Source organism: Python bivittatus, unplaced genomic scaffold (genome assembly GCF_059951505.1).
Source record: "Python bivittatus isolate LINGU-HERP-01145 unplaced genomic scaffold, Pbiv_v1 ctg000080_np1212, whole genome shotgun sequence".
In the NCBI taxonomy this organism is placed as follows: Eukaryota; Metazoa; Chordata; class Lepidosauria; order Squamata; family Pythonidae; genus Python; species Python bivittatus.
In genome coordinates, this window is record NW_028277035.1 from 11,994,124 (window position 1) to 12,017,198 (window position 23,075).

General features: G+C 40.8%; 1 protein-coding gene across 1 annotated transcript; it reads right to left on the bottom strand.

The window, feature by feature from the left end:
- Positions 1-445: 445 nt before the first annotated feature.
- Positions 446-23,060, bottom strand: XAB2 (XPA binding protein 2). Its single transcript, XM_007426167.4, has 19 exons — positions 22,972-23,060; positions 21,875-22,023; positions 21,428-21,551; positions 19,277-19,474; positions 17,685-17,819; positions 17,359-17,523; positions 14,431-14,575; positions 13,778-13,929; positions 13,242-13,361; positions 12,809-12,940; positions 12,315-12,446; positions 11,512-11,625; positions 10,743-10,905; positions 10,107-10,297; positions 5,521-5,643; positions 4,873-5,044; positions 4,638-4,764; positions 1,156-1,265; positions 446-1,024 (listed from the first exon to the last, which is right to left on the bottom strand). The coding sequence occupies exons 1-19, from the start codon at positions 23,014-23,016 to the stop codon at positions 963-965; spliced, it is 2,559 nt and encodes an 852-aa protein (XP_007426229.1). The 5' UTR covers positions 23,017-23,060; the 3' UTR covers positions 446-962.
- Positions 23,061-23,075: the final 15 nt, after the last annotated feature.

The window sequence follows — 23,075 nt, forward strand, 5'->3', positions numbered from 1 at the left end:
CCTGCATTCCACAAAGAATAAACTCAAGATGGGATTAGCTCCTATTGTCTTGCCCCTTAAGAAACTCCTGCCGGTATTTATAGTGGAGTTGGAAGTTACTTAGTGCTCTGAATTTATCCACTTTTTTCTACTTGCCCCAATGCATTTAAGCCATAAGGTGAACGTACTCTTTAACCTTCTAAATGTCAGAGCTAATATATAATTAGTTATAATTTGTTCCTGGCAGACAAATATCAGAATGAGATGGAGAGAAGGCTTCTTTATCTCCTGTGCCTGACCGTGCTGTCTGGGAATTCTGGGGGACTTAATTTGCCAAGATTGCAGATGAAAGAATGCTGCTTTAAGGACATCTCTCTTCCCACCCAAATCTGTAGCCTATCTTTATGTATTGCAAAAAAAGTGTTTAAATCTGCAGTTATTAATGTTTATAAAAAATCTAGGAATATTCATTTAAAAACTTCATTTCTATGAATGAGGGCTAATTTTACACAGTAAACAATTATCTCACCTTGGAACATCATATACATTAAGCTTCCTACTCCCCTTGTTTACATCATTACCTTGTTCTGAGTTTACAATTTCAGCCCACACAGTAATAAAGCTTCTACTGATAATGAAATTTGCTAAGTAACCAGTGGATGTTACCATATTTCCAAAAAGATAACTCTGAATTTAAGAAAGCTCCCCACAAAGGAAACATGTCTGCATTCATTACCACACTTTCCAGAAATCTTCCATTTTAAAGGTAAATTATTTGGGAGAAAAGTTACCCCTCCTTTTGGGTTAAGTACAATACAACTGTCAACATTATTTTATAAATAGCATCTTTCTCTATTCTGTTGAGTTGCCAAGAAGAACAGCAGCTTAGAAGATCACGAAGAAAGACTTCATGTGGCACACTGGTTAATCAGGAAGGTGTCGTCTCTACTCCAGCTTAAACCAGTTCATTAATAAAAGATAGCTCAGTCATCTTTAAGGCCACCAAACACAGCAGAAGGGACACTCTTCTGTTCCAGCTGTACTTCTATAAGAGAAGATTGGAGTAGTTAATATAAAGGTCAAGCATACTGGCTTTTCAAAAACAGTTCCTATCCACCAAAGTCAACAGCCATTTGCTGTTGAAGAATGCTGCTGCATTGCCATCCTCCCTCTTACCATCAGGCTCATTGTCTTCACTCTCATCACTGTCGTCCAAATCAATGTCTATCTCATCGGGATTGGCCTGCTTGGAAAGTTCAGCCAATTCACTGCGGGAAGCATCGCTCCTGAAAATAAGGGAAGATGAGTGAACCAAGCAGAATTCTGATTGGGACTGTCCTGTGCTTATCCTTCTCTAATAAAGGAGCACCCTTGATTCAGCAGTAGGTCAACATATGCTTTCTGTCTTTTCTACAGATAGAGAAAAAGTTGCCTGTCCTTTTGCCCTGGCTTTATGTTTTCAAAAAACCACAAAGGGGTAAAAATTTTGAAACCTGTATGTTTAAAACACGTGTAGGAATACATTTAACTTAAGGAGACATGTCCATGCTGTCATACACACTTTCTAGTATGTTGTGAGTGAACTCATTCTTTGGTTGAGTGGAATGATTAACCAGCAGTATAATTTGTGGGACCGTGTGTCAGGGCAGGCAATCTGATGCCCTGGGACTGAAACTCTCACAAGTCCCAGTCAACATAATGAAAGTTCTGGGATGATGGGAATTTTAATCTAAACCTTTTTGAGGCACCCAGTTATTTCACCTTTAACCCAAGGGATAGAATGACAAGCCAGGAAGAACCAGCTTCAGATCTCTGCTTAGCTATGATGTTTACAACTTATCCTTTGGAAAGCTACTGTCTCAGTCTAAGCTATCTCAGTACAGTTACTGAGATGAGGAAGAACATAGAAACTCCTTTGGAGGATGAAGTTAAAGATGGATGTGAAAAGAGTCTGCCGAAGACCAAGGAACAGAAGAAAGCAAAGTGGATATTGCCAAGAGACGAGAAGCCAAGAAAAACCAAAATCTCAGAAAGGAACTTAAACACAGGTGTTAGAAGAAACAAGAAGCAGTATTATACATCTGTAAAGACACTGAAGATGGAAACAGACATGGAAAAACAAGGAAAGTCAAAAGATCTATGAACTCAAAAGAAGGTTCCAACCTCAAATTGGTATGCTAAATAATGCCAATGGACAGATAGTAACTGATTCAAAGGAGATTAAATGAAGATGGAAGGAGTATACTGAAATACTGTACAGCAGAGATGTCAGCATCCAAGATACCTTAGAAGATATTCCCTACTTACAAGAACTTCTAGTACTAGAAGATGAAGTTAGATCAGTACGCTGGTCATTACCAAGTCCGAAAGCTACAGGAACTGATGGAATACCCAGAGAAATGTGGCAAGCAACAGAAGAGTCAGTAAAGGTTCTAATCAAGCCATGCCAGCAAATCTGGAGAATGATACAGTGGCCAACAGATTAGAAGAGGTTGATTTATATTCCAATTCAAAAAAGACTTAATAGAACATGCAAACTCTCATACAATATCCTTAATTTCACATGCTTGCAAAATAATGCTTAGGATAATACAACACAAATTAGAGCTTTACATGGAAAAAGTAATGCCAGATGTTTGAGCTGGCTTTACAAAAGGTTGAGGAATACGAGGCATTACTGCTGATGCATGCTGGATAATTGAGAAAGCCAAAGAATACCAAAAAGAAGTCAGTATAGGTAGTCCTTGCTTACCGACTGCCTCATTTAGCAACCACTGGAAGTTATGACTGTATAAAAGAACAGTTTTGTGACCAATTCTCACATTTGCAACTGTAACAGCATCCCACAGTCATGTGATTGCCATTCAGGCAGTTTGCAACTGGCATGCATTTACAACTGTTGCAGTGTCCCATAGTCATATGATTACCATTTGCGTGCTTCCCAACCAGCTTGTGACAAGCAGGGTTAATGGAGAATGCGGAAGTAACATTGCAAGTTTCAGTCACGTAACGTCTCACTTAACGACTGAATGGAAAGTGACATGGAAAGTCCATTGCAGTCACATGATTTTCCATTTAGCAACCATGGTGCTTAGCAACGGAACTGCTGGTCCCAACTGTGGTTGCTAAGTGAGGACTACCTATATGTACTTCACTGATTATAGAAAGGCTATACACATCAAGCTGTGGAATGTACTTAGAAAAATGAGAACCCCAGAAGATCTCATTGTCCTCATGCAAAAGCTATATACAGGTCAGGAACCCACAGTATGGATAGAACATGGTGAGACTGGCTCCAGGTTGGCAAAGGATTGAAACTATCCTTTGCTGTATACTTTCCCCTTATTTAAGCCAACCTATATACTGAATATATATTAAGGGAAACTGGATTGAAAGAAGATGAGTGTTGTTTTAAAACTGGAGGAAGAAACATCAATAACTTGGGCTATACTGATGACACTATACTCTGATAGCCAAAAATGCAAAGAATCTGCAAGCTCTAATAATAAAAGTCAAGGAATACAGTGAAAAAATGGGATTAAAATTAATGATGACCAAACTAATGACAACAGGTACAACAACCAGCCTTGGAACTGACTGAAGATACTGAAGTGGTAGATAGTTTCTGGCTTTTAGGATCAACCATCAGCAGTAAAGGAAGAAGCGGTCAAGAAATATGTTGCAGACTAGCACTTCATGGAGTACCCATGAGGTCCTTAGAAAAGATATTCAGATGTGTGATGTATTTATACCTACAAAAATCGGAATGGTATTCCCTCTGAAATCTAGTGTTGGAGAAGACTCCTCAGAATACCATGAATAACCAAGAAAACAAATGGATTATGAAACAAATTAACCCAGAGTTCTCACTTGAGACACAAATGACCAGGCTCAAATCATCATACTTCACACACATTATGTGAAGATGTAGCTCTTTGGAAAAAGTTGCAATGCTGGGAAAGGTGGAAAGAAAGAGAAGAAGAGGATGACCAGTAGCAAGGTGAGCAAGGTGGACAAACTCAGTAAACAGTGGCAATGGGTTAACTGTTGGAAGACCTGAAGCACTTGGTTAGGGACAGACTGTCATGGAGAAAATCTATCCATGTGGTCACTAAGAGTCAACATCACCTTGATGGCACATAATCAATCAATCAATCAATCAATCAATCAATCAATCAATCAAGTAGTCAATGAAATCAGAAAGCCAAATAGTATACTCTGTTGGGTGCCAGAAGTCATACTTTTCAGACCACACCATACAAAAAGTATCAAAACTCTGAAATGCAAAGGAGGATGTCCTTGGCAATACTTCGGTGTCAGCTTTCTCTATTAATTAATCCTAGAAAAGTACATTTTATAGCTTGAAAGCTAAAGTAGCCATTTTGTAGAAGAGTGTAGCCTAGTTTCTCAAGGCAACAGCGTAATTCTGTTCTCAATTTTTTCCCATTCTAGTCATGTTAGCAGCTAGGGCACTGTCTATTCAACTGTTTCTTCCTGATTCTTGATGGTTAAAATAATATACATTGCTTTGAGCTCCTGAATACAAATCTAACAAATAACAAATAGTTACATTTTTTCCTATAACTGATGATGTTATGAATCCAAATAGCCTTCATAGGGGGAAAGATAAGCAAGTCATCTGCTTATATTACCCTCACCTGACAAACAAGATCTTCTCCTTAGCTCGAGGCTGATCTCTTTCTGCTTCGGCTGCCAGCTGTTCTGCTCGCTGCTCTAACAGCTTCATGTCATCCATGCCACTCTGTCCTGGAGCTAAATCAGACACTGAAACAAGATGATGATAAAGAGGTGGATAAGCACCAGGGATAGAGAGTTGGTTAAAAGAGAACAGGAGATGTAGCTCATCTCGTTCTAAGAGAAGGCAAGAAGTACCTGTGCCTGTGGCATTGCTGTAAACTTTTAGCATCTGAGAGGCCATGAAGTTAACCTGAGTATTGTACGTAGCCTGCACACTTCGCTTAATGCGCAGCATTTCTCGGATAGTGTCTTCATTCCCATGCCGAATCTCAAATTCTTTCCATGTCTGCCAGAAGTTGGCAGTGGTCTGGAAAGGGAAAGCAAAAAGATAGGCGTTTTGAGGATTGTTGGGAAAGAGACGGTGGCACAGTTCAATAGACAGTTGAATATTAAGATTGCTGTTTCCACTCTCTCTCCTTTGACCTTTCTCACCATAGATGTAATGAGGCTGAGAGGACAGAGATCAGCTGCTATCGTGCTCTCTATCTTCTGCATCAGGGATGGACAGTCATAAACAATGGAGACATATCCATTGCATAAGCAAAACACACACACCCATTGCTTTATTTCTCCATCAGGTTGTAGATGAAAGAATCCATCCGTAGCTTTTCCAAAACTACATATAAGATTGTAGTGTCCCAATACATCTCTTTTAAACTGAGCAGGAAGTGATCATTTCTGCTCCTCTTTTGGCAAAATGAGAGGCTTCTTCCTTCCTCTTACGAACTAAGCATTGCCACAAGCAGTTAACTAGTACTCTGGTATGTGGAAAAAGCCACTTACTCGGGGATCACACATCTGTGAACAATAGGAGTAGATTGCCCGAGCTCGGTCTATTTCACCTAGTTTGCATTCCATATCAGCAAAGCGCAGACACATCTCCCGAGCATGTTCATCTGACAGCACCTGAAAAAGGTATATATATTTAAATGTACCATGCCCTTCAATATTTCAACTTCTAGGGTGATATGAAGTAATATAGAGCTAAGCACAGCGTATAAGGATTACGATTACCCAGAGGGCCTTCAGAATATTATAGCAACTGGAATATAGGAACTAGTCTAGGAGTTTTGTTCCAGAAGAACAAAACCAATGTGAACAGCGTGAAAAGGTCTGTGGAAGCATGGATGCCACAGCCAAAGAGATGTGCCAGTTGCCACAGGACTTGCTTGTAAATGTAGAAGCACCTAGGAAAAGGTGAGAGGCAGCTGGACTTACTGGGAAGAATTCTTCTGAGCTTCAGACAACTGACCCTGCCGGAAAAGGTTAACTGTTCTTCAGGTGAAAAAGCAGACCCAACATCTTTTCTGTTCTTTTGGGGGGAACCTCTCTTCAGTCAAAGGAACTGACTGCATTCATAGGGGATCTTACATTCTATAATTCTTTGTTAACTGAAACCAAACTCCACTCAAAAAGCAAAAACATAATCCTCAAACATCAGGTTAACTTTCTTCCCAAAGTGCAAACTCTTTGCTCTTCATACTGGGGGACTGTTGTCCACTGACCAGAAGAACATGTGACAGTCCTAAAAATGTTCTCATTTTCAAAATGATGGAGCCAGGAGTAGTATTCCCTAGGGTAGGCCTACAAGCGTTATAATAGTTTTTCCAAGATAGCAACTGAAAATCACATCTGAGGGAGTATCTGGAAATCTGCTTGAGGCAAGTTATGTGTGCCAATGCAATACAGTCTTAGTCAGAACCTTAATGGTGGAGCCAAAGACCTGCTTAACTTGTGCTCCTGGTTTGGATGACATAAAGAGACTGCTGGCTGCTTGGTTTCTAGGGTGTACTTTCAGTAAACCCCAAGTGTCCTGCAAATGTCTAACTTACTATTTCGCTAGTATAGGATGCATTTAGGATAAAATTGGGTAACACGATCACTTAGGAATGAAGTTTGAGCCTATTCATATGACTACCATGCCTATGTGGAAAATGCACAAGCCCCCAACAATGCCCACAGCTTTCCTGGCTGACATTATAGCTACCAAGAACACTGCCTTTTAAGCTAATATTTCAACTGGGAACTAAGTAATATAGAGCTAAGCACAGTGTACAAGGATTACAATTACCCAGAGAACCTTCAGAATATGAAGTAACTGAATATATAGGAACTAATTAATAGGATAACTAACTAATAATTAATAGGATAACTAACTAACTAATAGGAGCCTTCAGAATATGAAGTAACTGAAATATAGGAACTAATCTAGGAATTTTGTTTCCAGGTCTGAAAGATGCAGCTGTTCTTGTCTGCAAGACTAGAGTTAGATTCGAGGTAGGAAATTGATGCACCGTTGGTATAGTAGATGGCAGGAGCATCCAAGGAAGCTTCATGGATGGCGATGGTTAGATAGTCTATTTTCCTCCACCATTTCCCTGATCATCAAGGAGATGGAGCCCAACAAAGTTGCCTGCCTCTGTAAGATGTTAGCTGCCAGCCTCTTGTTTAGTCGTGTTTGTAGGAAATCTGATACTTCTGACTTTTTCTCAAATTCTTCTTGAATTTGTTTCTTGCACTATTTCTGGAAGACTGGCCAGGTCTTGTAGATTCTGTGGTGGCTGGAGGGCTTGAGATAAGGATGATCCACTTTTCTAGAATGATCCCTGTTCAATTTCTGCATATAGAGTTGAAGCAGACCAGATCTGGATGCAGTAATGGATCCTCTAATAGAATATTTGAGCATCTTGATATGTGTTACAGGCATTCCTTATACTTTTCTATCATGTTTGAAAAGTCTCCAGTAATCTATTAGGATTACTTGGGCTTTTAACTGTTTTATTTTATGGACCACCCACAATGGTGTTGCCCCAAAAGTGAGGGAAGTTGTACCAGACTTGTTTGTCACATCTGTGATGAAATCAAGCTCTGGGAGATCTCACTGAAATCTGTTAGAAAATTCTTGAATGTAGCGTACCCTCTCCCTCTCTGTAGATAAGTGTTACCCATTTCTTCAGTCATGTGGCTTCCTCTGAAGATTTCTTCTGGTGGAACCTGCTCTATGATGAAATCATACAAAAGCTTGATGGCCTAGAGCATTTTGTGGTGCTGCCCTCACCCACTCCTGCTGATTATTGGGGTCAAGTCAACCTCAGATGGCTCACTGCCTATTGGCTCCTAAGGCAAGCAACTTGATGATCAGGCCCTCTGACTCTGAGAAGCCAGAGTACCACATAACCACCACTATCCAAAGGCAGGTTATCATCCATAAAAGCAAGATAAAATACAAAAACCTAGTAGAAGTAATACACAATAATAAATAATACAGGCAGTTCTCAGATTACAATGGCAACTGGGACCAGAATTTCCATTGCTAAGTGATATGGTCGTAAAGTGCAATGTCACACGACTGCATCGCTTAGCAATGGCAATCCCAGTTGCCATCGTGACCCCAGGACTGTGCAGGTCGTTAAGCAGGAGGAAGCAGGAGTCCCAGGCAAGGAGCACAGGGGGTACAAGAGTACAAAAATGGGTCCCTCGGCACTGAGAAGTATAAGATTATGTCATGCCAGTGCAGCCTCCAGGAAAAGAGCATTTCCAAGCTGAAGTATCTTGGGCCTTTTCCTCCCGAGTCTGGAGGAGATGTGACCTGATGGTTGACTCACAGGAGACTCATCTATTCTCTGGATGAAAGGGAAGTTTGGTCTCTATGTTGAAACTAGATAAGGATTTATTTGATCTAGAATAATCCTTCTTAGAAGACCTGCTCTTAATCAGCAGTAGTTCAAGAGATTCACTGAATATCTTCCCCTCATTAAGGGCTTGCATATAGGTTGCCTTTGTATGTTTGGTGTTGCTTTGGTGGTCTACATCATGGTTACCTATTCCAGCTTGAGGATCTTTGTCACTTTTCCAGTAATACTGTGCATAGTTTTGATTCGAAGTCTAAGTTAGCTAGCTGTGCACCCTCTCTAAAAAGATCCTCCTTCTCCTCCATGGACTCCACAAAGAACTGCATGTCTGATGGGGCCCCTGACACTCTCCCTTCAGAATCTGTGGGATGAGCAAGGTTACATAATGAATGGAATGATGCCGAGACAGCATCTGACTACACTTACAGAGGCTGTTGCCTGGGCTCTGATGCTTCTTGAACCTGTTATTTTCTTTCAATGATTTTTTGACTCATACTACAATTGTGGCTTTCTTTTGCTTTCTTCCTGCAATGTGAATGGGGAGAAAGGAGACGAAGAAGTTGAGGGTCAAGTGGGTGAAGGAATTAGTGATGAAGCAGAGTCACTGATACCAGAGCAAGATCCCACAGAGACAAACGGTCCCTCTCTGTTTTGCCAGGAAACTCTTCTCCTTCAACTGTTAAATGACTATGGCTATAGATATTCCATGTTGCCCAGTTTCTCGGCTGAGAACTGACCTAGCAAGTCTGACAACTTTCTTGGTGCCTGGCTCTTGCCGTGGGCTACGGTGTTCTCCTCCAGGTCCCATTTTCCCTTCAGTGGGAGAACTAAAACTATCTGAGCACCGTGGTGTCTCTCCTCCTTTCTACCCAAAATGGAAGGTGCAAAAACAACCACGGATTCCTGTATGTGGGTTTCCATGCCCTCCTGACAGACTTCAGATAGTGGATCCCCTTTGCACTTCTGCTGCTATCTTGTGAATGGAATGAAAGCTTATCAGCAGCTTCTATCTATCAATCCACCACAACACCCCACTTTCCCTCTTCCAGAACTGCTTGTGAAATTCCTCTTCTGGGCTTCTTGGGAGAGGGCAGAATGTTGTCCTATTTTCTGTCTTTACTGCACCACTCCTCTGTTGCCACAAAATACAATGAAGCTGCTAGTGCTGAATGGAGGCTGCTGGGGAGCCCTGGGATTAATGTTGCCTGGCTGTTAGCTTGAGGGGCTTTTCAACTGTTCTGAAAACTTGCATGGAAGCAACTGGCCATGAAGTGGGATAGGGGCTTTTACCACTCTTTTGCCTTCTATCTTCTTGGTCCTCTTTATCCTGATGGCTGGTTTCTTTCCTTTTCCTTTTTTATTTTTCTTTTCTCGTCAGTCAGCCCCAGAAGCTGGAGCTGACAGGGAGACCATTTCCTGCTTGACAAGACCTAGCCAAGAGTAAAGATAGTCTTCTCCAAGGGAACAGGAAATTCTTCTTGGCCTTCCTTATCATCTCAACAAAAATCAATCCTTTCCTGTTGGTTTGATTGTTCCCATAACCATGACCTCCGGATACATGCAGTTTTATATAGGAGGAGGCAGCCCAAGATGCACATGCTCCAGTAACTAACCAGCATTTCCAACTGTAGTTGGCCAGCAAGAATAGATTAAGCCATATCATTCTGTGAAGGAAGCTGAAGCATGTTTGCTAGGATGGGCAACCTGATAGATGAAATTTAGAGGGAATAAACTAACCTCAATCGCCTTCTCATAGATGCTACGTGTATGTGTGACCCCATAAATTTCAGCTGCTCTCTTGATATAGATGTTGTACATATCATGCTGCTCTGAAGGCTGCACAGCCTGAGTAGCTCGCTCATATACTGCCATGGCATGACGGGCCAGCCCATATTCCTCCTCCAGCTTTGCATACAGCAGATAGATGGCTGCAAAAGGAAAGAAAATTAGAGCCAGACTTCATCCCCCTCCATTTTTGGGTCAACACTTTTCATATCCAGATTTGGACACAACTTATCAAAAAGCAGAAAAATAAGTTCTTGCTGAGAACTTGCTTACTGATTCATCTTGCTCTTCTCCATTAAAACATGAAGAAATTGGAGAAGTACTCTTTACCCCAGTTCCAGCAAGATAGGCATTTTTCAGACGTCAAGACATGTAGCTCATGTATGTGGATCCTTCTCAGGCCAATAAAGCAAGTCCATCAGCAACGATATACCATAGGAATTATTTGTCAGGTGAGGTAGTTTCCTACACTCCATCATCTGTTGTCCAGCAGACATGCCTCATTCACCCTTTCTCATCTTCAGAATCTGACTAGAATGGGAAAAGTTTATGACTCAACTTTGTGCTAGAGAGCACTTTAATACATACTTTTTGCATATTTCTGGGGACAGCCATCCAGGGCCTGTTCAAAAAGATCCCGAGCACGCTCCAGCTTCTTGCCACCATAGCGGTCAATGAATTTGGTTAGATAGGTGTTCCAGATATCGTAAACGTTTGGCCATTTAAACAAGGAGATGCCTCTCTCATATGCCTGCCAAAATGAACAGAAGGTATGAACGAAACATTCAGACTGCTTTGCGGAGGGCTCTGCCCTACTCCCCACTCACTTGTACTTAAATACCATTTGGGACTGTCATGCTCTGATTATAACAATCCAAGTTTTTAAGGAAGAATTTTCTTCCTGCAACTTGCTAACCAACCAGGAACTATTTTAATCAAGAGATCCCAGGATCATTCTGCTCTATTGGGCTGTATCTTAGTTATGTATCTGCTTAACATTTTCCAATTAAACAAAAGACTGATTTGATAGTCAATATCAGAAGAAAGTTAACTGGATCCTGGATTACTATAAACAAGAGTAATGGCTAAGGATAGCAAAGATGCATGGAAATTGTAGTGCAAAATTGTTGTTTGTTCAGGGGTTTGAGAGAGAGAGAGAGGGAGAGAGAGGGAGGGAGAGAGAGAGAGAGAGACTGAGTAATTCTCCTTTGCTGATGTGCTAAGGTCCTAGTATACTGCAGCTGGTTTGGAGCTCTCTTTTGTACTACTATCTGTAATACAGTGTTCAAGATTCAATAACCTCTACACTGAATCCAGACCCAGAAGACAGAAGGAAGCATTGATGAAACCAACTTACCTTGAAGCTCTCTTCAAAATATTTGTGCTCCTCCAGGAAGAGACCATAGTTAATGATAATTTGTGGGGTGGCAATGCGCAGGTCCAAAATGCGATCATATACAGCCTTAGTAGACTAGGAATGACAAAGCAAAGAAGCTTCAATACTAGGATCCAAGTCACAGGCACAGACTCTTACTATTCATTCCCCAACTATGTCCAGATCAAGAGGAAACACATCAATTTGATTCTGAATGGCTTTTCTAGTGTAACTTGCAGGACTCCTGCCTACAGCTGGTCAAATCAGGTTGCTGTCACAGTCTCTATCAGTAACATGTTAAATGAATAGAAAGAAAAATGCACTTATAGGAGACAATTATTTAGCTACTCATGGGAAAGAACAGATGGTTGTGCTAAGTAATTTTGCTCTGGCTATGGTGCTTCGACAGATTATTTCCAAACCAAAGTCGAAAAAGGAAGGAGGAAAAGGATGCTTGGATTCCTTAAAGAAGAAAAGCAAGAAAGACCATCTTTTATTTTGGATGACTTCTTAGTCACTTGCAAATTAAGGAGGGTAAGAAATTTCTTTGATTTGATTCCAAGCTGGGGGAATATTATTTCCAAAACAGTTCATCTGTGCTTGGTTACAAGACTTTGTCCAATTTCATAAGATCTGAAGAGACAAAAAGTCATGGGACAGTTTCTTCTAGATGCCAATCTTAGGCTAACAAATCTCTCTGTCTGGCAAGATGGCCCATTGTAAAAATTCTCAGGAGAAATGCCAGCTGGGGTAGGTAAGAATGAAAGCCAACCAAGACCACTTACTTTGAAAGTGCCTAGACTTTCTTCCAGGTCAGCCAGCATGGACCAAACCTTGAGGGACTTATATACACGGTTCTGCACAGGCTCTGTGGAATCAAAATATTCTGCTTTCTTAGCTGGGATAGCTGTAGCTTTCTGGAAGGAGAAGAAATGCTGATGAGAACAGAGGAAGTAGAGCCCTTGGAGCGAGCAGATTAAGAACTTGGTTCGTATAAATTCATATTATTGAGACCAAGTAGCTTTTATTGTATACAAAAGAAATCCTGGTTTCCTGCATCCTTGCTTAACTAAACACATGTCCCTCTTATTGTGGAGTAAAAAGAACCTTTGTCTGCTTCCCAGTGATCAGACTCTCGGTTTGCTCCATCCAGGAAGATATGGACAGAGACTACAGAATCTGTTCAAAAACTAATCATTTGGAAAATGATTATAATCAACCCTGTTTGATTATAAGACCCCAAAATGCACCCTTCCTCATTTGCTTTGCTTCTTCTCACCCTCAGGATGCGCAGGGCTTGATCATAGTTCTCATGCCGCAGCTCCATCTCACCATACTCGCACCACACGCTGGCCAGTTCATCCACCTGCTTAAAGTTCACCTTGGTGGCTTTTTCAAAAATTGTTCTGGCCTAGTATAAGACAGGGTGGAAAAGTCAGAGGGAAAGCAAGGGGAGAAAAGACCATCTCTTCTCTTTGGGCTCTAGTATGTAATATACAGCTGAATATACCCTCCCTCTCTGAAGTAGCAGTGCATCACCAAGGACTGGGGCCCTTCTCAGAAGTCCTACAACCCCCAAGTACTTATTGGGAATGACTTTATACTGCTATTGTGATGAATAACCTATAATTTAACTCTTAAGACTATGGCTAGGAAAGAGAAGTAGGAAATAGGCTAGGGCAGTGTTTGCCTCTGCCCAGTGCATCACTCACATCTTCTATCTGTCCATTGACCTCGTAGAACTTAGCAAAAGAAACCCACAGCGTCTGTGTTTTTCCAGTGGCTTTAAACGGGTCAACAGTCTGCACCGCTTCTGTGTATGTGTTGATGATCTGGAGGGAGTAAAAAGTAGGTCAGAAAGGAGAACTGTGATTGGAATTGCTTGCTTCATGCTTGGGTGAGATACCATGAAACACAAAACTGAGGAAGAGAGAGGAAGAAAAGGCTCTTTGTGTTAAACTTCTAACTCAGCCTCATTAAGAGGCAGAAACCTTTAGCTACTCTGAGATGAGAGTACACAGAAAAGAAGCCTCAATATCTCCTATTTTCCCAGACAGACCCAACCTCCAAGGACTGTCCCTAACCGGGTGGCAGTTAACAGCTTGAAAGGCATTCCATGAACTCCAGCCCCAGAATCGCATTGTTATCTAACATCAAAATCCAGTATTTAATAAATGGGAACAGTATTGTAGCCTACTGTCTTGGGAATGTGATAGCTCTCCCCATTCTGAGATGAATGTTCTCCTACCTCCCAAGGTTTGCCTTCATACAGCTTCACCCGCTTGTGCCACTCATGGACATTGTGAGGATTCTGGCGCAGGAGGACACTGTTGAGAAGCAGAGGCCGCCGTGTAATCAGCTGCTCAAAGCGTGCCAGACGCAGTTCCAGATCCACATCATCTATTTTTCAAACAGAAATACAGCAGGAATGAAACCTTTACCATAGCAGCATAGGAAGGCAGCTGCTCTTGGTTGGAGTTCATTTCTACTTGCTTAACTGTACAGTTCTCCAAAGGGTGGGCAGAATAAGAGAAGTAGGAGCCATGTAGCCTACAGCCAATGTGGGTGGTAGGTAAAGAAAGAGAAGAAGTGGTTTTCTATTAACATAAAGTATTATCTGTGATAGAACACCGGAAAACATCCAGCATCATGTAAAGATTCAAGATAGAGATGAACAAAGTGCGGCTATCTATAAGTTGGAGAACTCCAGCTTCCATAACCCCTAGCCAGCATAGCCAATAGTGAAGGATGATGGGAGTTGTAAGGCCAAACAGCCTGGGAGGTCCTAACTGTGGTGAAAGCCAGAAAGCTTTAGGAGGCTCAGAAATTGTGGTACTTGTTCCCCTAGACACAGATTAAAGAGGGGTAACGTTTGCTTTCTTTTAGCTAGGCTGCTCTTACCCTCCTCCTCACGTCCCATTTCAGAGGTGGTCTCCATCTTAGCAGCAATCATGCTTTCCTCAAACTGGGCATAGCTGTCAAACACTTGAGTGAAATCCCGTACTGTCATCACTGTCTGAATAGCTTCTTCATATACATCACGAGCCTAAGACAGAGAAAGTAATCACTGAGACTGCTCCAGGACACAACTCGTGGCCTCTGTTCCCACCCTCAGACAGCTGGCAGGTTCCACTTCTCTTCAAAAGGGATTGTTTTTATAAAAGCACTGTCAATCTCTCAGGATGCAATCCATCTTTAAGGAAAGCAAGCTCTAGTTTGTGTGGAAGAGCCTGGTCAGCCGAAAGGCAACTAACTGGAATGAACATGATCTAACAGAGAGGAAATTTCCCTCTGGAACTGTTGCAGTCGCTGCTAAGAAATTACACCTCCTACGTCCGCCCAAAGTGATGGCTGACAGCTATGCTTAAACCTACTTTAAAAGCAAACTTCAGGTCACATAAAATTGTGCCCATAATTTGATTTGCCCATCAAATCCAAAGTCCAATAACTAAGAATATCTTTGATTCACACCTGAAGAAGAATGAAGCTGCAGGATCGCCCAACACAGAGGTAGGAAATTCCAGCTGCCTCTAGCTGTTTTCTTCATCCATGTGCCAGCAAACAAACAGAGGTTTCTTAAAATCTATCTGGCATTCCCTAAAGGCACAAGCCTTTTGCCACCCTGCAGTTATACCAGAAAATACTAAGATTTTTACCTAAGAAAAACACACTACAGGAGCTAACACAGAATTCAAAGAGCCCCTGAGGATGTCTTCCTGCCACTACCTCTGAGAAGCTCATGATCCTGAAGGCCCATGAGAACAGCCCTAATAACATTGGCTGAATCTGCTCTTTGGACCTGAAGCATGCTAGTGGTCTGATGGCATGTGTTTGGGTCTCCAAATTCTCTATTCCAAAGATAGTTCCCTTTCTTTCTCTTTCTCTCTGTGTTGGCAAGGAAAAGTGATTTTGAAATGAGGCCCAGAAGTTGTGTAGGGGCCACAGCTGTTCCTCCCCTTCTTTGGTTTTCAGCCTCCTGGAGCTGCCAAAAGCTGACAAGATTTTCCTAAAAATGGAATGGAAGCACCCCACTGCACCTTTGTACTGACACTGGTCAGGGCTATGATACTAGAAGTTGGCTTTCTACTTTATGTAACCATGAGCTTGTTTGAAGATCTTTGATGGATAAAGAGGCAGAGATGAAATAATGTAATTATTCAAAATCAGCAACAGAAGTAAGGCACTCCCACCATGTTCACTTCTGTATGACTATTCTGTGCCTCTTCAATTAGTACAGGCAATCCTTGCTTAACGGGCACAACTGGGACTGGCAACTCCATCGCTAAGTGATTCAGTCATTAAGCGATACGGCGGATGACTGTGACAGATTTATGACCTCACTTCCACTGGGGTCATTAAATGAACAACCCAAAGTTGAGTGAGATATCATGTGACTGCGACTTGCAGTTTTACTGCTGGTTTCTCCATTGTCTCTGCTTGTCAGAAGCTGGCTATGAAGCGTGAAAATGGCAATCATGTGACTGTGGGACACTGTGACGGTTGAAACACCTGCCAGTTGCGAAGTGCCGAATCTCAATCATGTGATTACGGGGATGCTGTGACAGTCTTAAGTGCGAGGACTGATCACAAAGTTACTTGTTCAGCACCATCGTAACTTCAAACAGTTGCTAAACAGGGAAGTTATTAAATAAGAACTACCTGTAATATTCTCAGCGTCTTCCCATGTTTCCCCCACCAAAAGTTATGTAATCTTCACTGTACTATGCCCTATTCTTATCCCTTCTCTTTGCCTACTAGCTTCATTCAATTTGGTTGCTTCTTATGGCATTCCTCCCATTTCTTCCTTTTGTTTGTAAACTAGAATAAGTCTTATGTTATTTTGCATATTGATGGTTAATTGGGATCTACAAAAATCATTAACACTTCTCTTTAAAAAGTGTGACAAAAGGGAACATTAAAGTTGAAAAGAGATGACTTTTCAGCAAGTGCGAAATGATTGGGAAGAAGCTTCATTTCTTTTATTGTGAATTCAGGGACTATATTTACACACTGTGCTAAGCCATGTTTGTTAATTACACCCCAAACAATCAATAGGGTTCATATACAGTGCTAAGCCATAAATCATTATTTACAAATGACAAAAGTGGGTTTACCCAGCTACTTAAGCCTTAGTGAAATATATGAATCCAAACCCAAACACACATTTTTGTCCCCCACCACAAAAATCCAAATGAAAAAAAGAAGAAATCTAGCAGCTATAGAAACACAAAAAAAACTAAAACAAAAAAGAAAACCTGTGTCTCTTTCAAGGAAAGAAGACTTTGGTTTGGTGTATTATATTATACAGCTCTCCTTAATAAAAAGAACCAAAATGCATAGGGAATAAACACAGCTGCTTTTTAGTTTTTTCTAGAAGTGACATGTATGCATGCACAATGAATAGATATGCCCTGCTCGAAACTGCCTAACCCCAACTCTTCATAAAAGCTGTTACTGCCCTCCTCCGAAGGTAACATTTTTATAGCTGAAGGCAGAACGTGTTTCCCAGCCAAATTCCAAAGGCTCCAAAAAGCATGACAGTGATGCAGAATTGATTCTTTCAGATCTTTTGTAAAGGTTTTAAAAAAGGTTAAATATATATATATATTAAGCTTAGCAGAAGCTCCTAGGGGTGCACAAATTGAGCTGCAGAGTGATGGACCTATCCCTACTCTAGCCTAAGGTTTTCTCAGTTTATCAGATTAAATACATCAGGTGTAAAAAACAATTTGGAGGCTGTACTCTGCTCAATCTATGCTTTGGGAAATTTCTTCCTGGAACGGGGTTTCAGCCTGTATCATCATGCAAACCTCTGGGTTCAGTGACTACCTTCTCAAAATGGCCACTGCGGATGTAGTAATCTGCCAAAGAACACCACAGCTTGCCCAACTGGTCCGTGAAACGAGTCAGGCCACCTCGGATGATGGCTCCCACGTTGAGTGACTTCACCTTGTCTGGATTTTGAGAGATGAGATCACAGAGCTCATGCCACAGCTACAAAAGAAGCCCAAAGTACCAGGTAATTAGAGACAGTGAAGAAGTTGGAAAAGCTTCTGAGAGGCATTCAAAAGTCTTAAAGCATGCAGGTTTAGACGAAGGAGATTTATCATACAATTCTGGATGGTAAAACTGATTGTCAAATACAGAAACCCTACCTGATAATTGGATTTTCCCTCCTTGGAAACAAAACGCTCATCATTGACCACAGCTGCAAGACGGACAGCGGCTTCATCCAGACGGTCAATGGAACGCAGATACTCAATATATTCCTCTGCATTTTCTGGGCTCAGCTGCAACATAAAAAAAACCCATACATATAAACCCAAAATCTACCAGGGCTCAGAGCACACTATAGCAATGGCCATCAGAAGATTAATTATAAATGCCAGCCTGCAGGCTGAGTACAAGATCCAATCTGCATCCATCAGTATATATTATATGCATATATTGGGCTGTTCAGTTTATGATAGTTTTGCTTGGGAGAGAACACTTAAGCTGTACTTTGTCAATATTATATAACAGATTGAAAACAGGAAGGGGAACAAAACTCAGGAACCCTGAATTTAAACTATTTCTGATTATAATCACATCTAATCACCACAGTGTTTCAGAAATAAGAGAACCAAAGCCCCTAATTTTCAGGTCCATCTGCAAACCATATCTTTTTTTTCTGTGCATGATGTCACAAGTTTCACTTGTCCACAAATCCTGTGCCAATTAAGAAAGAGGAAAAAGAGATTGCGAACAACCAAGCCAAGATTGTAACCTTTCCATAGATGCCTTAGCTCAGTAACCTTTAACCAATCTTTTGAGATCTTTAATCCAATTTTATTCTCAACTTGCAACATGGGATCAGGTATATCATTATTCCCCAACTGTGGCAAATTACAGATGTGTGAGCTTCAACTCTTGAAATTCCTAGCAATGACCATGGTGGCTGTGAAACTGTGGTAGTTAGTCTACACATCTGGAAGTTGTTTCTGAGTCACATATGTAATCACTTCTTTCTTCTATGTAAAGTTACAAGATCCAAAAAAGGACAAAGATTCTACATTTTAATGGTTGCATGCGAGAAGGAATGACGGAATATTAGCTTGCCATGTGTGGATCCCAAGAAAATGACTCTGCTGGTTCTCTGTATTAAAGCTGATAATCTCTGAGCATGTTTACATCTGATTTTTTCTTAAACATGAACAGAATAGAAGGCCCTGTAATAGACCACAATCCGCCAGCTGAAGATCAATTAGTACTTCAACAAAAATGCTAATTTACTAAAGAATTTTTATGCTTTTCTATGCATAATCCACTTTAGATCACTTGCATAAAAAGACTAAGACATAAACCAATCAAACAAACTAACAAACAAAATTAAAGCTGTAGTATACATACGGGAAACCATACTGCATGAACTAGAGAAACAAGAATACATTCCTTTCTTTTTTAAAAAAAATCTCCACCAAATATTTCAGAATCATTCCACAGCCTTCTGATTTCTCTGTATTCTCTTTGTTCTCAGACTCTTTGTCAGAAAGTTTTTTCCTCAAGTCAAACATAGTTTTCTAGTAAGGCCTCAAGAAAACCGCAAACAAAAATAATGTCTCTTTTCCCAGCCTATGCCAGTAACATAAAAAGCCAGAACCATGGCATTTTTTGAGTGGCCACCACACGTTTTTTAGAGTATGCAATCACTTCAGAGAGGGAAATTCTAATACAATATATCTGAGTGGGAATAGGAAGGCACCCTCACCTTTAGGTACCTACGGTAGACCCGTACAGCTGTCTCCGGTAATGGATAGAGACGCACAAACTTCAGGTAAAGTGGCCAGATACGATGGTGCTGTGTGATGGGCAGAGCTCTGAGTGCCCGGTCAAAGGTCCTGCGGGTACGGGTAATGCGACATTGGTCCATGAGGAACTGGCAGTAATCTAACCATATCCGAGGCATCTGTAGGAAACATAAGATAGCAAGAATAAACAACCCCTTCATTGGATCAGACCAAAAGTCCACATAGTCTAGCAGTCTGATTCAAAGAGACAGAAGCCACAGATGATGGTAAAGGTGGTTTGTCTCCAGGGTCCAATGCCACAAGGATACCTTTGAATAGAAAGATTTCACTTATAATCTCATGTTGAAACAGCCTATATATTTTGCTTAATGACTGTCAACAGGCCATTTGTCCATTAATTTATCTCATTCTTTCTCCAAGTAGCCATTAAAGGAATTCTTTAATCTTACCACTATTCAGTTTTGCTAAGTGATCCCAAGCTCCATTCTTTTAAAGAGTATATTTTATCTCTATTCATTACCTCCAAGCAATCATAATCTTATAAACCTTTCAGTATTTTTCTAAACTAAGAAAAAAAACCCCTTTCTTAAGATACTCCACAATTGTTCAGGTTGCTTTTCACCAGCTGTAATATAGTCTTCTACAGATGGGCATCTGAAAAGACCATATGCAGTCTGAAGACAGACTGCTTTTAAGAGAACTGCAGATAGTGTAATGGAATTATCACTGCCCTCAAAGAACAATGGGTATGCAAACTTTTTTTCCCTATTGTTGCCATTGGTCAAGAAGTTTTAGACGTTCTGGAGGCTTTTCAACAAATATCAAGATGAATGTACATATCAACTGAATGATATTTCTAATGTAAAACTTTCAACACTCCAAAATCTGGAGTGTTTCTCTATTGATGACTAAAATTGATTTTGCTTTTTCCTTAATATTTCCAAGAATATTTTACTATAGTGACAAACTCTGTTTCCTAAATAACTGTTTCCAGCTTAGATTCCCTCAGCGTAATTCAATAAAAGGCTTTCTTGTAAAAAATAAACACTTTTACACAGATATTTTCACAACTTCATTGGAATACTAGCAACTCAGGGATCCAGAGAGGCCTTTGCCATTTCCAGTCTTTGAGATACATAGATTTAATAAAAATGCAGAATGTGAAAACAAAATCAGAAAAGAAGAGGGGGTCATAATTTAAATAAATTTAAATATTTTAAATAAGAACATAAGCAGTTCTCTGCTGGATTGGATCTCTGGCCCATTTAGTCTAGCTGTTTGTTCTCACAGTGGCCAATCAACTGCACAAGGAAGCTCACTAGTCTCCCAGCAGATGCACACAGACGTTTACTGCACAATATATACAGAATGTACACCAACCTGCAAATCCCTAATTACTTCCCAGAACTCCAACACCAGCCACAACTCCTATCATCAGCCACACTATAACCTATGGGGCACTTTGCTATATACAGTGGTTTGTGCTGTGTCATGCTGCCATACCCTACAGGTGTGTGCTCTGGGGGGGTTGTGGGGATTGCAAACACAGTCAAGCTGTGCTCTGTCCATATTCTCACTGAGAAATTCTTTACTCTAGGGTAATACCCTGACAGGCTAATAGCCATTGATCCCCATGATTTTAATGAATTGCTCCAACCCTTTTCTAAAGCCAGCCAAGCTGGTAGCCAGCACCACTTCTCGAGATAGTGAATTACAAGTTGTTTCAAAAAAATTTCCTTTTATTTGACTTGATTCTTCCAGGATTCAATTTCATTGGATGACCTCTGGTTCTAGTATTTTGGGAAGGGGAAAATAGCTTCTCCTTGTCTACTTTATCTACACCATGCATAATTTTATACCTCAATCATGTTCCCTCTCATTCTCCTACTTTCTAGACTAAAAAGTCCCAAATATCACAATCTTTTTTCCTACAGAAGCTGCTCCAGCCCCTTAATAATCTTAGTTGCCTTCCTTTTGAATTAGAAAAAATAATTAGCAAGTCAAATTGAGCCCCCTTGAGCTTAAGGCATAGACCAAATGTTTTCTCCACCCACATCTTCTGTTCCTCTCAGGCTCTACCAACTCTTTAAGCTTGCCAGCTAGCACTGTACCTTATGCATGAAGACCAGGGCACGCTCATGGCAGTTGTTCACCTCTTCATAGCTGGGATCTGTTACACATTTGCTCTTCACTTGTTTCCGTCGCTGCTTAAGATAGTTATACCAGAGCTTGTAGCTGCAAGACACAACAGAAGGGACCATCAGCACCAAAGTAAAGGATTTTGATCTTTTCCAATTCTGATTGGCAGTGAACTTTGAATATTACTGACCTCTTTATTTTGCTAAAACCTAAGGTTGCAAATAAACGTATGTATGTAACTAACTTCTTTCGGCAGAGATAAATTTGGTCAAAAAGGGAGGAGGGCAGAAGGGACATCAAAGTTACTGACTTTTCAGTAGCTTCTATGAAAAACTGGGTGTGAAAAAATAATTTTAGTATTTGCACAAATGCAATTCGTCAAAACACTCATAACTAATGAAAGAAATATAATTATATACCTTCCTGGCAATTCCTTAAGAGCTCTCTCATAGATCAGGTTCAGAACATGCTTGGGAGCATTCTGCTTGAACTCAATGTAGCGGATCCAGCACTTGACAGAGAATGGGTTGCGCAAGATCTCTTCCTCATACTGTAGGTCTTCCTCCTCCTGTGTGGGGAGGTAATGTAAGTTTAGACAAAAAGTACTATTTTATTTCACTGAACAGCCCTACAACTTCAATATCTCAACAATACCTCTTTCAGGTTATTTCCATATGATAGTTTCATAGCATTATGTATAATAAAAACATGCAATAGGAGGCCAAAAAAATCACTAAATGCTCATCCTAACATCAATTTCATTAAATAACCATTGGCATATCTTTGTAACTCTCTTGTTATCCCTATCCACACTACTGGTTATATGGGAATAATCATAGTGACTTATTTTATAGGATTATGTTACTAAACGTTGAAATAAATATTTTAAGAGACTTGGAAATACTATTATTCTACACCTAATTGAAGTACTAGATAATGTTGTGGTCTCTCCTGCCTACCCCACAAAGGCAGAGAGAGATGGCAATTATATTTATCTATAAGGTGCTTTCAAAAGCAGTATAACATTATGTGATTTTCATCCTTTAATCATATACTGCTCAAAGGAAACTTGCTATACAAGCCGTTTTAGTTTGCCTATATATTTTCCAAAGTGGATTACCCTAAAAGATATAACGCAGACAGTAGCTTCAGTAAGCCACGAATTCCCGTCTGATCTTTTTCAGAGCAACTTTCGTCCCTTTCATCGCAACGATGGGTCTGCGATTCAGAGTTGATAATTAAAAAGCATTAGCTGTTACTTTTCCCCACGAGCAAGGGCTCCCCTTGGTATATTCACAATGCTGCAAAACCGATCCACTGTAACTACGCTGTTTTTCCTGCTCACGGTTCAAGTGTATTTATTCCACTGGGAAAATAACGTAGTTCGCACTTGCTCGAAGCAAGCCCCCCGTTCTGATTCATAGCTGCCTTGGTGAGAAAGAGCTCCGCAACCGAAACATCGATCGAAGCCAAACCTCCCGACCCAAGGACCCATCCTCTCTCCAGCCGTACTCACGAAGAAAAGCTCCCGCTTCCCTAACACTGTTTCCAACTCCGGCATCACGGCCTCTTCCTCCCCAGGCCAAATACAGCGCGCAAAGATGACGTCGCCTGTCCCCG